The following is a 12,880-nucleotide window of genomic DNA, read 5'->3' on the forward strand; positions in this document are numbered from 1 at the left end:
TCATCTGAAGGTGAGTGGCCAACTAGGATAGTTGAATTCATTGGAGGTTGCTTATGCAAATGGTTTTTGGTTTCATTGTAAAATGTCTAATTTGATAGGATGAGTGTGACAATGTCTTTTTTTTATCTCTTCTTAGCCTAATTGGGATAATTTTCTTATTGTTTTATGAAATATTTTTTTAGTATAATTTTTTTTAATTAAAAATTTTTTATAAGAAAGTTATCCCACACGAATCATTAGTTGGCATTGCTTCCAAAGAGATGCAATGTAATTATAATATTTGTAGATGTTAAACTTACATCATCTATCATTACAATAATATATAATAACATTTCATCTTACAATTAAATAATAGCAATAAAACTGCTTACATATAAAGCTTACACAAATTTATTATTGAAGTTAAAAGTATTGCACTATTAGCAACAATAGACGTGGCACAAAGCAAAGAGCATTTATTAACAATATATCATCCATCGGTTTGAAAATTATGCAACGTAAGTGTTTAATGTTTATGAATTATTGAACTATTTTTTTTTTTTTTAGGCTATTTATAATAAATTGAGGTAATACAGTCTCAACTACAATCCATCTAAATATCAAGCATAAACACTGCATTCTACTGATAATACAAGCAATTTAACTAGAGAGGAAAAAAAAAACAAAGGAAAAAACAAAATTTATATGAGAAACTGTACAGCAGAGCCTCTATTCATTCATTACAAATGAACCGTCAAATTTCTTCTCTAATGACTTGGTTGGAGGAAAATTAAGTGAGATCATATCATCATAACACGAATTTGGAGCAGGTTTGAACTCATAAGGTCCTCCCTTTGGTCCCCAGACCTGTTCAAACATAACAAGTTAAGAAAAGGGGATCAGGAACAAGTCTAATACAGCTGTGATCAATTCTTTCAAAACATTAAAATTCAAATTTGACATTATTATTTTTGCCCCCAACCGATCTTTTTTCAGGTAAATTGCTCCTAAAAAAATTAGAAAGCTTCTTGGCCTCCCATTATTTTCATCCAATTATGTTGAACTTTTCTAATATTAGCAAACAAGTTTATGAAAAATAATTATGGGTAAAAAAATTATTTTTGCAACCTTATATATTATATTTTTATTTTTTTTATAAGTTTGTCACTTGCCCTCTTTGAGAATTAAGGTTGGTTTCGCCCCTGTTTTGAAGGAAAGTCTACTTCTCACTGCTTCCAAAAAAAAAATTTTTTTTTTTCAATAACAAATCTCATTTCCTTTTTTGAATGACAATCAATCACTTCGTAGTATTTTTATATTTAAACATATTTTTCAACTATTCAATATAAGATTAAACCAATACTCTCATATGCCTAAACATCTTTTTATTAAAAAAAAAAAATTGGAAAGAAAAGATTCACCTGATTCCCTTCTTCATCGTAGCCTCGATCCCATGTATGCACTTCACCATTTTTGTGAATAATGAGCTCCGATGTACAATAGGATGCCCCATTCTTTCGTTAAAACAAGCAAATTTAGATGATTAGGGTTTAGGGCTTAGTTCTATTTGACCGCAATGACACATAAAAGAGGATGAAGAAAGAAATAATACCCAGGAGTTTGGAAAGCCTCCAGGACTTGTTGAACCCTCATATAAGCAACGCTTGCCACGCTCACAGCGAGAGAGATTTATTGTTGTTAGATGCTCTGCAACGTCCTGAAACATTTTGGAAATATCAGAAGGTTGAGATTTGAAGTTTTATTACAGTAAAGCTAAGAAAGTGGGAAGAAATAAGCTCATTGGGGCTAAATACTTAGGGCTTAGGGGAAACATATATTGAATATGATGGATTTATTAGATTCTATCATTTGGTGCAATAAGGGAAAGGTGGGGAAGTAGTTCTCTCCCCTATGGATCTAAGAAAAATTATATATAAATATTTTAGTATGAAACTTTCCCCTTTGAATTCTCTTAGAAATGATTTAATTTCCAAACATTGAAAAGAAAACAAAACTATCCTTGTGTATTTTCTATTGACTACAAGCAACTAAGGCTTCATTTTGGAGAGTTTTTTTAGTATTGTTTTTTCGCTGCTTTCAAGAAATTTTTTAACTACAACAACAACATCATCAAGCCTTTATCCCACTACGTGGGGTCGGCTACATGAATCATTTTTCTCCATTGTGTCCTATTAAAGGTCAAATTCTCATTTAAATCTAATAAAGAAAGGTCATTCCTAATATTTTCTAACCATGTCTTTTTAGATTTGCCTCTACCTTTCTTAACATAAGTCAAATCTAATACCTCTACTCTCTTAACCGGGTCATTGGAAGGCCGCCGTTTTATGTGACCAAACCATCTAAGGCGACTCTCTCTAATCTTATCTTCTATTGGAACTACTCCAACCTCAAGAAATTTTTTTACTAAAAAATTATTTTGGAAAGCAATAAGAAAGTTATCCCAAATGAAACCTAAGCGAGTCATAAAAATAATTGAAAATTTTTATTACTTTCTAAAACATATTTATTCCCTATCTACAAGCTATCAAAAAAGTCTATAAAGCATATTCATATTTCCTTTGCAAGTATAAAACATGTTGAGGAGAATAAATAAATCTTCAAACAAATGGCATACCTCAATAATTTCTTCATCATGTGGCCTCTGGTCCTTTGGACGGTCACAAAAATTTTTGTACTCCTCGGTATCTCTGATAGCATATGAACTCACCTGTTCACCAAATATTTCAAAAAATTAAAAAGCATAATGCTCATCTATAATCAATTACAACATACCTAGAACATGTACAACATTCTAGAAAGGTATACATGTGACTTATTTGGGCTTTGTTTGGGAAAGCTTTCTTGCAGCTTTTAAGCACAAACTTTTTTCGAATTAGAAATTTTTGCATTAAAAAGCTGCTTTAGAAAGCAGCAAGAAAGTTATCACAAAAAAAGTCTTAATCTCAATTAGAAATACAACTTAATTTAATATATGAACAACAAAATATATGACCAAAATAAATTTTTGGTGTTTAATTAAAATGCATGCCTTCATTTCAAAAAAATTTTAAAAAAAAAAATTATACATGTCAAAGTTCTCACCTCCACGTCACACTTCGCCTCCTTCGGGCAAGGCTTGACAATATAGAACCTCTGCAAGAAAAGATGATGACACCCTTATTGCACGATGATTGAAGAAGCAACAAATAAAAAAAAACCATAAAGATCACTAAGGAACATATAATATGTTTTGGTATAAAATCATGTAGCTGACCACACGTAGTGGAATAAAGACTTGATATTATTGTTGTATAAAATCATAACAAACCTATATTTATTTAATGGACTAACTTTGTGAAACCGCTTAAGTAAAAAAAAACTAAACTCTTAAACATCGAGGCGCCTTTTGATGTAATTGTTAGAATTTCATTAAAAATATTAAACTCTTAAACATCACTATTGATTTAAAATGATTTTCAACAGCATTTTGTGGATTTTTTTTTTCACTAAATATTTTCCACGGCTTGAGATAAGTCGATAATTTTTTAATGTAATAGAATATGGTTAACTAACATGCAAACTAATCAGTTATGATAGATTGATCAAATGATTCTTGCTATCGCAATCCCATGTATTTTTATTGGAGTTAATGAAGCCTAAAAAAGTCATCCAATATAAGAAAGGAGAACATAAAATAACCACAAAATAATTAAAAATGTTGAAATAGCAAGAATCATAAAAATGGCAGCCTAGTAATAATGGAGATACACAAGGTTGAAGAGCACATACTTGTCGGAAAGGCTTCTGTGGTGTTCTCCAAAATGCCTGCGAATGAGGGAAAGAATAACCACAACCATGTATTATGTACAATGATCATTAATAAAATACAAGAAACTTATAGATTAAAATTTTAAATTATCCATACTTGCTCAAAATATAGAACTCTTGAGCCATCTACCATCTCTGTCGCAGGACATGTAAGCATTCTAGGAGAAACAAACGTATTATTAAATAAAGAATGGAACCATGGCCCTAAATAGGTTCAAAAATCAATTATAAACAACAAAGTTGAAAAAAAAAAAGGAAATTTCTGATATGTTACTGTATTCAGATAACATCCATTAAGCTTACCATAATAGATACAAGATTCAAAGTCACAACACTAATGGAAATCATTTTCATAGGATGAAACATTGTTTTTACATATGATGCAGGATGTGGCAATAAAAATTCCCAACATTTGTGAAAACAATTAATAGATTTCATATGAACCGAGATCAACAAGCATGTCATCTCTAAAGAGGTTCATGTGTTTGTTCATTAGAAGAATTTGTAAAAGAAAACTGTTAACACCAAAACATCGGGAAAGGAAACTTTACCATAAGAGGAACCTATCCTTGAACTAAATAGCTAGAGGCTTAGTATTCTCCATCTAAGCTATGATGAGAACAAGCAACTCAATAAACATTAATAACACTATTTGCGTATCATTAATTTTGCCAATTAGGTCATTGGAGTCCTAGAGAACCTACAAATGAAAGGAATCTTATTCTAAAAGGAGACCCTCCTAGAAGAATTTATAAAGCATTTAAACCATAATTAAAAGAGAGAGAAAAAAACATAGTCAAGTATAGGTATACACGTGTACAAGTTTATACACACACAAAGAACTCCCTTGCAAGAGAAAGAAGCAAAGAAAAAAACTTTACCCCCTAAAAAGAAATATATAACTTGCCTTCTCGCTCTCTCACTATCATAGTATCTCCCTCTATCTCTCTCTCATCTAACTCATGTGTCTTTAATTTTTTTCTACTCATATTTGTAGAGCATGTCATTCTAATCCCTAATTCCTATCCATTAAGATTTGGGTCCTTGTCCAGACACAAAAAAATATTGGATGTCACCGCAGATAATGTCGGAGGATCAAAAACTTAAGTCAATTCATAGCTCTGAGGCCATCATAAGATGACCAAGTATAGCCTCAAAGCTCAAAAAAGCATGTTGCAGCCTCAACGTTCGAATATAGTCTCCATTCCTCAAGAGCTCTCTAGCCGATTCATAATCTTCAAACCACTACCAAGAGGCAACTAGGCAAGTGTAACTCCAAGCATCAATATCTCAATGCAGCCACATAACAGTATAACACCAAAGCATAATCAAAAGAGCTAGAAAGCTTAAGTTGGAATAGCAAAGCCTTTAGGCTAAGAAAAGCTCAGAAATAACTTTTATTCTTAAATCGAACAAAAAGGCTAGACTAGTGCAAATTTAAAAAATAATTATATTCATTAAAAATATAACATTAACCTTTTTTCAGTTAACTAATTCAAATCACCAAGAAAATGAATCCAATAGACAAGCACATAAGAAATCAAAAGGTTCAAGCATCCTGAATTAAACTCATGGCTTCAATTTCATTATTTCTCTCTTCTTATCAAAACTCATCATAGAAAACACTAGAAAGGCACACGGTCAAACAATCCACCTCCCAATTTTCATTAAAAAGACCTTCCAAAATCTAAAAGGTCAAAAGTCCCAAAGCTTCAACTCTAGCCAAATTAATGGTCACTGTGAGCCTTGAACAAAACTCCACTTTGAAGCACCAACTAATGGGAAGGATGACACGTACATTGTCGGCTGGAAAGAACTCTTGTTGAAGGTGCAATCCTCCAAGAGCTCACTTCTACCAATTGAATCAAGATAAAGAACTCACCCTCTACAATATTAATCTTTGTAGAAGGAAATGATTCCAGTGAGTGGCGACAAAAGCATCATAAGAATGCACAAAATAAAAGTAGCATAAGACAAAGTTGAAGGAAATTGGAGGGACAACACAAAGCAAAAAAGAAAATAGCATCTCCAACCAAAAATATTATGACTTCAGAGCTGGAAGGTTCCACATAATTTAAGAAAAAAAAAAATGAGGAAAGAAATGAAATATGTTAATAAGCAGGAAAAAAATGGATAATATCATAAATGAAAACAACCGGCTATAATAACGACAAAGAATTTTTTCTAGGGAAGAGATAGATGAGAATTTAGTGATTCAATCTCCTTGATTTTCAAGCCTCTGACTCCAAATTCCTAAACACTAGAAGAAATGAAAGAATCTCCTCTTAATGACATAAAAATAAAATTTAACTATCTTATCTTCAAATCTAATATAAATACTCCCCAACATATCCTCTCTAATTTTGCAACACATTCATCTCATTTTTTTCATTTTTTTTGTTCATGCTTAAGTTGGTCATGCATGATTGATTTATCATATAATAATGTGAAATCCAAGTATAGTTTTTCTCATCACATTTCAAACTCATATTTGATACCTACCATGAACCCTCTTGTAGCCCACCTTATTAGACAGCTTATTTAAGTCTCTAATAAATTATTCTTTCTTGCTAAAGTATAAATTGGAATGGTTTATCTCTCCCTTCAAAAAATTAGTTTTTCAAACTACCTTCTAAACCAACATGAGCAGCATAAGAATCAATCACATTTATGATGTCCTCAGTATTAATTAACATAAAAACAATCACCATATAACTTATCCTATACACCCCAATAATTTATTCTTTCAACTCTCTAACTATCATGATCATACAAATTCCAATTGTTATCCAGTCCAGCATACAACTTATAACATTCCCATTACCTCTGAATTTTCTCCCTCACAATCAATTTCTTACAAGCAAACAATACTTATTCTTTGCCGTAGAACCAACAAAACCACATCAACGAAGCAACAATTCCATCTCACTAAACAGCCTTTAAAAGATCAAGTGCACTGTACTTGCCCTAAACCCTAAAAATATGGAATGTACAGGTACATAGAAAATAGAGTGCAAGTAAGAAACGCACCTCAGATTAAAATAGTTGTCAGGGTCCCTGCAAGCCTGCTCCCGGGAGAACTTCAGGGCCAATCAAAAGAGAAAAAATATGAACACAATCAAAATCAAATCAATTATCTAACTTGGAATCTAGAATCAAAACTTTGTATTTACTTTCTCGCCAGAAATCTCTCGAGCAACCGCTCGGGCGTGGTCCCATCTAGTCGTGGACCTTCTCAGCCTCCTCAAGAGTAGCACTCCGCCGAAAAGCACGAGCGCCTTGAGCACGAGACCTCGGGCTCGGCCCCCGCCTCTGCCGGTATCCGAGTCAGTCCCCATCCAGCCACGAGAAACCTAACAATGTTGAAGTTAATGCAAAACCATCGCAAATCATTTCAAAAAACAACATGGAATTTGTACCATATGGCCAAGAAAAAGGATTGAATCGCAAAAAGAATAGAAGAAAATAAGACAAATTTTTTCTTTGCAACTCAACAACTGAACAAAGCAAACCTCAGAACTGTGCCCTGAACGAGAAAGATCGGAACTGGAACGAGAGGAGTTTGAATGTTTGATCCCTTCTTCTCAGCTGAGCTTGCGGCCTTCGTCGAGCGAGTCTAAAGACGTGTAAGCTCTCTCTTGGTATTCAAGTAGGATTTAAGGAGCAATTATTACATCCAGTCATCGAATGTGTAGACCGATAATCACACTTTACGTTATCTAAAACTCGATATTAAATATTTTGTATTGCTCGATATACATTCGGATTCGTTCGAATTTGACCGGACATAATAATTGCTCGGATTTAAGAGACTCTTTGGAGAGAAATTATTACCTCCCTGTTTATATATTGTATGCCATTTATATAAAGTTTGTATATAATTTATACTCAATTTGTATATAAGATATTTTTGGGAAAATTTTTTGAAAAAAAAATTTGTATATAAGTTTTTTTTAGTGACGAGGAACCATTCACTGCCACACTCGACTTCGTTGAGTGTGCTTGGCGGTCCGTAAATCCCGACCGACCTAATGGGCCACCCAGGCCACAAACACATAGCCGGCGCTTTGGAGCCCCCACTTAAGGGCCGCCTGCCAATCGAGAGAATCGAACTCGGGATGGGAGGTTCCCAACCGGCACGCCCACCAACCGAGCTAAGCATCCGTGGATAAATTGTATATAAGTTGATGTTGTCTATTTTGATTGGAGTCTAGTACATCCGAATTTTGCACGTAATAATTTCTCTCTTTGGGACACCTTTAAAGGTGAATATAAGGCTTGGTTTGAGATTGTTGTTTTATTATTTTTTAAGTAATTTTTTAATACAAAAATTTATAATTCAAAAAAAAAATGTAGTGAAAAACTGTTTTAGAAAAAAATAAATAAGTTATCTCAAATGAGAAAAATTATTATGAGTCACCGGATGGTCCGAAGGCTAATTAAAATGTTTCATGTCACTCAGTACATAGCACCGCTACATAGCAAAAAAGTGATGTGACGCATCCTGATTCACCTCCATATGACGTCCGGTGATTGCACATAATAATTTATACCCAAATGAAACCTAAAACTCCTATAAACTCATATCGAGAATATTCCTTTTTTTCATGTTACTCTAATAAGTAACTTTTGGCACAAAATTTTATTTAAAGCATTGAAAGCTCAAATGAAAATTATGATTGCGATCTGAAAAATAAAATAGTAAGAAATTATGTAAATATTAAAATTTTAAATTATTTGAAAAATATATTAACCTTTGATCATTTCTATAAATATGTTTGGTAATGCATCCAAAAGCTTAAAGCTTTCAATCACTTTTTAAGTGCTTGGTTTATGCTCATCTACACTCAATTAAAACAATTCTAACATCTTTAAGTTCGTCTTATCAAAATATTTAGTTTCAATTTGATTATAATTTTGTCAAACATATAATTTATATGAACTTGAATTTAATCATGAAATATTCTAATTCCACTATTGCTTCTAGATTCAATCCTTATAAATCAAATTAAAAATTTTAATTAGTTTTTCCTCAAAAATAACAAAATAAATAAATTATTATATGATAACAATAATAATAATTTGTGAAAATATTCTAATATAAATAATATGATATCAAAATTTTGTAAATCAACATAAGGTTAATAGAGATAAAAGAACATTAAATGCAAGCCTAGGAATATAGTTCCTTATTGCAAATAAAATAATTATTTTTTATGGCATATTACACACAAAGATAGGCATACAATGGCCATCATAGGCCAAATTATTTCAAATTACTAAAAATAGAAACATAAGAACAGGCAATGAAAGGAATATAACTTAGGCATCTCCAGCTTGCTTTGCTAGGAAGTGGAGTTTACACTGCTCAGCTGTGTCATCAGGGCTGGTTACTGTAGACAAAGTGTATGAAATCAATATTAACAATATATTTTGTCAGAAGGAAAAAAATTCCTGGATAATCTGATCTACAAAATATTCAAGAAAGAAACAAATTGTTAATATCAAAACTAATGAGTATATATAAATTTCTTAAAATCTTTGAGGTCTCCCTAATTTCAAGTCAATGTTCATTTCATATGGAGAATGGTTGTCTGATATAAATTTTACAAATAACATAGCCAAAATCCTAAAACACTTCGTCGGATAGCATGTTTTGATTCATTTGATCTTACACAGTTCTTTTATCATTTCGATAGCTTAACAACTTCGAAATTGAGTGATTTTGGGCTTGGTAGATACCCTTGTTGAGATGCTCGTTCGGAATATAAGTATGTATAAATCAGATATCATTTGATCATTCAATTAATATTTTGACGTTTTCATCTACATTTTAAGTGTTTGATTTGAACTCATTTGTACTCGTATATGATCAATTTTGTTGTCGTTAGGTTCATCTCGTAGGCGTTCAGTTGGACTATAAATTTGCTAAAATCAGAGTTCGAATGGTCCTGAATTTAATTCAATAAATTTTCAATTCAAAAACAACATCAAGATTTATGACTTATCAAGTGAATTTTCAAAACATTATGAAACCTGGTCATTTGATAAATGGTATTCATATATGCTTAATCATAATAGCTTAATGAATGCCTTATAAAGTGATTTTTTGAAAGATTATGAAACATGGTCATTTGATCAATGGTATTCATATATGCTTAATCGTACCTTCATGAAAATTACACAAATAAAGAAGTTTTCAAAAACCTAAGAGGAGCCAAGTGGGTTTCTAATTGTTGATTTTATTAAACAGCCATTAAAACCTTGGAATTTTCATTCTAATCATCATCACTAGCCTTACACCAAAACTAGGGGTCAACCTTAACAATCTAGAGTTGTCTGAGACAGAGAGAAGGGTGTGGGGGGGGTTTGGTTCAAATAAGTCATTAGTGAGAGTAATAAGCAGCTCCTACCCACAAAAACTGCTAAACTATTTGAAGGTCTTCAGAATCATGCTAAGCTAATGACATTTTGATGGAGACTTCTCTTAAAATGATTTATAGCTAAAAGTTGAGGTCCATGTCTCATACCTATCTTATTGACTCCCAGCAAAAGATGGTTCAGGAAGAATATGCAACGATTGTAGATCAAGAAGAAATTTTAATACTTTCTACTGAAAGATGTTTTACTCTGGGTAAAGGAACAATTTTCCGAGCAACAATGGCAGAATGGAAAGACACACGATTGCCTCCCATGAAAACAAGCCGTTTGCACCACAGAAAATCTACCATACTTTCTTGAATAATCCAAGAAAAGAAGACAATCCCCTGCTTGTTAATAGGATAATGTTTCTCCCCTGTGGAACCATCGATAATTGAAAAACCTATATAATAAATTCAACAAGTTAATATATTAAAGAAGGAGCCTATACCTGTATGGCCCACTGTCCTTTCAGACTCGTAGATCTCATAATCATTTCCGCCCTGCAAAAGGGAGGAAACCTTTTAGCCTATCAACAACTTAAATTACTCGTAATATCTGATGATAAACTAGATTTCATGTCATTGAGCGGCCATGAGAACAAATGTAAATAATTGTAAGAACAGCTACAAAATTACAAATTACAACACTCTTAAATCTGCTTCTCGAGGAGAGATTATTCTGTGCAGACGACGAACGCAGTTCACAATCCGGAAACCAACCAGAATGCGCCACATCAGCGGTACCAAGTACCGAGCAAGAGGTGACGTAGCGCATTCTGATTGGTCTCCGGACGGCATTCGGCGTCCGCACAGAATAATTTCACGCTTCTCGAGACATGGCATGGAAGAAAGAGAATTTTAAATTTGTAATACATAAACTCACATTCTAAAGCTCAAGGGCATTTTATGTGGAGAAAGAAATTTAATCCACTTAATGTGTTGCCAAGTTAACATAATTAAAGGTGAAACTCATGATTAATTGCGGTATGGTTTGACATTGTCTTCGTATTTATGATATCTACCGGGAATAAAGTTTCACAATTAAAATGGAAATGGAAGTAGAGAAGTATCGAAAGAAGTATGAAAGGGTTTTCATTTTAAGATAGCATAAAAGATAATGATGAACAATCAGCACCCAACCACTCGTGTAAAGCTGGAAACACTTGATTGTTGGTAGCCCACTCCTGAAGAATTAAACTATGAAGTTCTGAAAAAAATAAAAAGTCGACAATAACCACAATAGTACATAAAAGAAAATGGCTACATTTGAATGATCACCGCAAAGGTCTTACATAGTTATTGAGAAAAGAAGTAATAAATGCCATATTGCTCTTATCTGACTACACGAATCGTATGTCAACGGCTAGAAATCCATGAGATTGAAGCTTTCAGGTTCTCTAAGAATATCAAGCAAACTGAAAAATTACATTGGTGAATGATGTTACCTTGTATGTCTTGTCACCAAAAAAGTGGATTTCAGGGAAATCTTCAAGGTACCGTAAACAGTAGGTCTTATCCCAGCCTTGGGGGAATACCTGTAAGATAAATAAAGTTTAAGGAGGTCGTTCAATGACTTTGTTCCAAATCAGGAGGTACAATAAACCTACATCAAAACTTATCTGTCCCCCAATAGAAAAAGTGAGATTCAAATGTTTAAACTTTTCGCGAAGTACGGAGACCATTTTTGACCGGATGTTGTGAACCTGCAGGTATTTATATTAAAGAATCAAACCATCACAAAAATCTTATTGTCAAGTAAAATAGCCGAAATCTCAAGAGTTGCATACTTTATCATACTTCTCAAACTCATCACGTTCCTCTTGGCTACAATTGCGTCCTATTGGAGAAACATTCAGCATTCCACTTCTGAACTCTATGAATGTTCCCCTATAACTCAAAAATAAGGTATCTGATAAAGATCGGTCAAGATGATATTATTTGAAGGGTGAGGTTTTCACCAACCTTTTGATTGGGATATCCAGGTCAGCAATATAATGGAGCGTGAAATTAATCAATTCCTGCATTGATTGGGAAGAACTTCAATATAGGGCATTTCAGGCTAATTTTGTGCCATTACAATTACCATCTAATCTTTACTAAATGGCGAAAGTGGGAAAGAATGTATGAGACCTTGAGTTTTTCTTCACCGAGAAAAGATTTGAAGTTCTGCATGAAAAAATATATATGACCTCATATAAATAAAAGCAAAACATTTGAAGCATAAAAGAAATACTTGCACAGTAAGAAAAGTGATATACAACAAAAAGTATTCTTTCAAGCCAAATGCAGCAACAGAAAGTGAGGGATAAAACAGTTTTCGCTGCCACTGATTTTTTTTCCTCTAATAACAAGAACAACAACAACAACAACAACATAACCGGGTCATCGGAAGGCCGCCGTTTTATGTGACCAAACCATCTAAGGCGACCCTCTCTAATCTTATCTTCTACTGGAGCTACTCCAACCTTTTCACGTATATGCTCATTTCGTATCCTATCTCTAAGGGTAAAGCCACTCATCCACCTGAGCATTTTCATCTCTGTCAAACTTAACTTAGTATTATGCTTCTCTTCTAAAGGCCAACATTCAGCACCATAAAGCATTACAGGCCTCACTACCATCTTATAGAATTTTCCCTTAAGTTTGAGGGG

The 12,880-nt window shown here is 33.0% G+C and overlaps 2 protein-coding genes across 7 annotated transcripts in view; both read right to left on the reverse strand.

The window, feature by feature from the left end:
* Positions 1-570: 570 nt before the first annotated feature.
* LOC110097519 (chromophore lyase CRL, chloroplastic) lies at positions 571-7,474 on the reverse strand. Its single transcript, XM_020823931.2, has 10 exons — positions 7,320-7,474; positions 6,981-7,160; positions 6,838-6,887; positions 3,905-3,965; positions 3,769-3,804; positions 3,082-3,132; positions 2,615-2,707; positions 1,592-1,696; positions 1,401-1,493; positions 571-846 (listed from the first exon to the last, which is right to left on the reverse strand). The coding sequence occupies exons 2-10, from the start codon at positions 7,143-7,145 to the stop codon at positions 709-711; spliced, it is 792 nt and encodes a 263-aa protein (XP_020679590.1). The 5' UTR covers positions 7,146-7,160; positions 7,320-7,474; the 3' UTR covers positions 571-708.
* Positions 7,475-8,968: 1,494 nt separating this feature from the next.
* LOC110097581 (phosphomannomutase) overlaps positions 8,969-12,880 on the reverse strand; it is a 24,715-nt gene continuing 20,803 nt past the window's right edge. For 4 of the 6 annotated variants that reach the window (XR_003700441.1, XR_003700440.1, XR_003700439.1 and 1 more), the window contains exons 6-13: positions 12,360-12,395; positions 12,192-12,247; positions 12,017-12,116; positions 11,837-11,932; positions 11,675-11,764; positions 10,679-10,730; positions 10,338-10,603; positions 8,969-9,200 (exon numbers count right to left, since the gene is read on the reverse strand). Coding sequence is in view for 2 of the 6 variants with exons in the window: in XM_028694034.1 (XP_028549867.1) it covers positions 9,198-9,200; positions 10,437-10,603; positions 10,679-10,730; positions 11,675-11,764; positions 11,837-11,932; positions 12,017-12,116; positions 12,192-12,247; positions 12,360-12,395 (600 nt within the window). In the remaining 4 variants the exon portion in view is untranslated. The remainder of the gene's footprint in view (positions 9,201-10,337; positions 10,604-10,678; positions 10,731-11,674; positions 11,765-11,836; positions 11,933-12,016; positions 12,117-12,191; positions 12,248-12,359; positions 12,396-12,880) is intronic. The other 2 variants (XM_028694034.1, XM_020824052.2) reach the window with 2 other exon arrangements.

The sequence above is a fragment of the Dendrobium catenatum genome, unplaced genomic scaffold (genome assembly GCF_001605985.2).
Source record: "Dendrobium catenatum unplaced genomic scaffold, ASM160598v2 fragScaff_scaffold_390, whole genome shotgun sequence".
In the NCBI taxonomy this organism is placed as follows: domain Eukaryota; kingdom Viridiplantae; phylum Streptophyta; class Magnoliopsida; order Asparagales; family Orchidaceae; genus Dendrobium; species Dendrobium catenatum.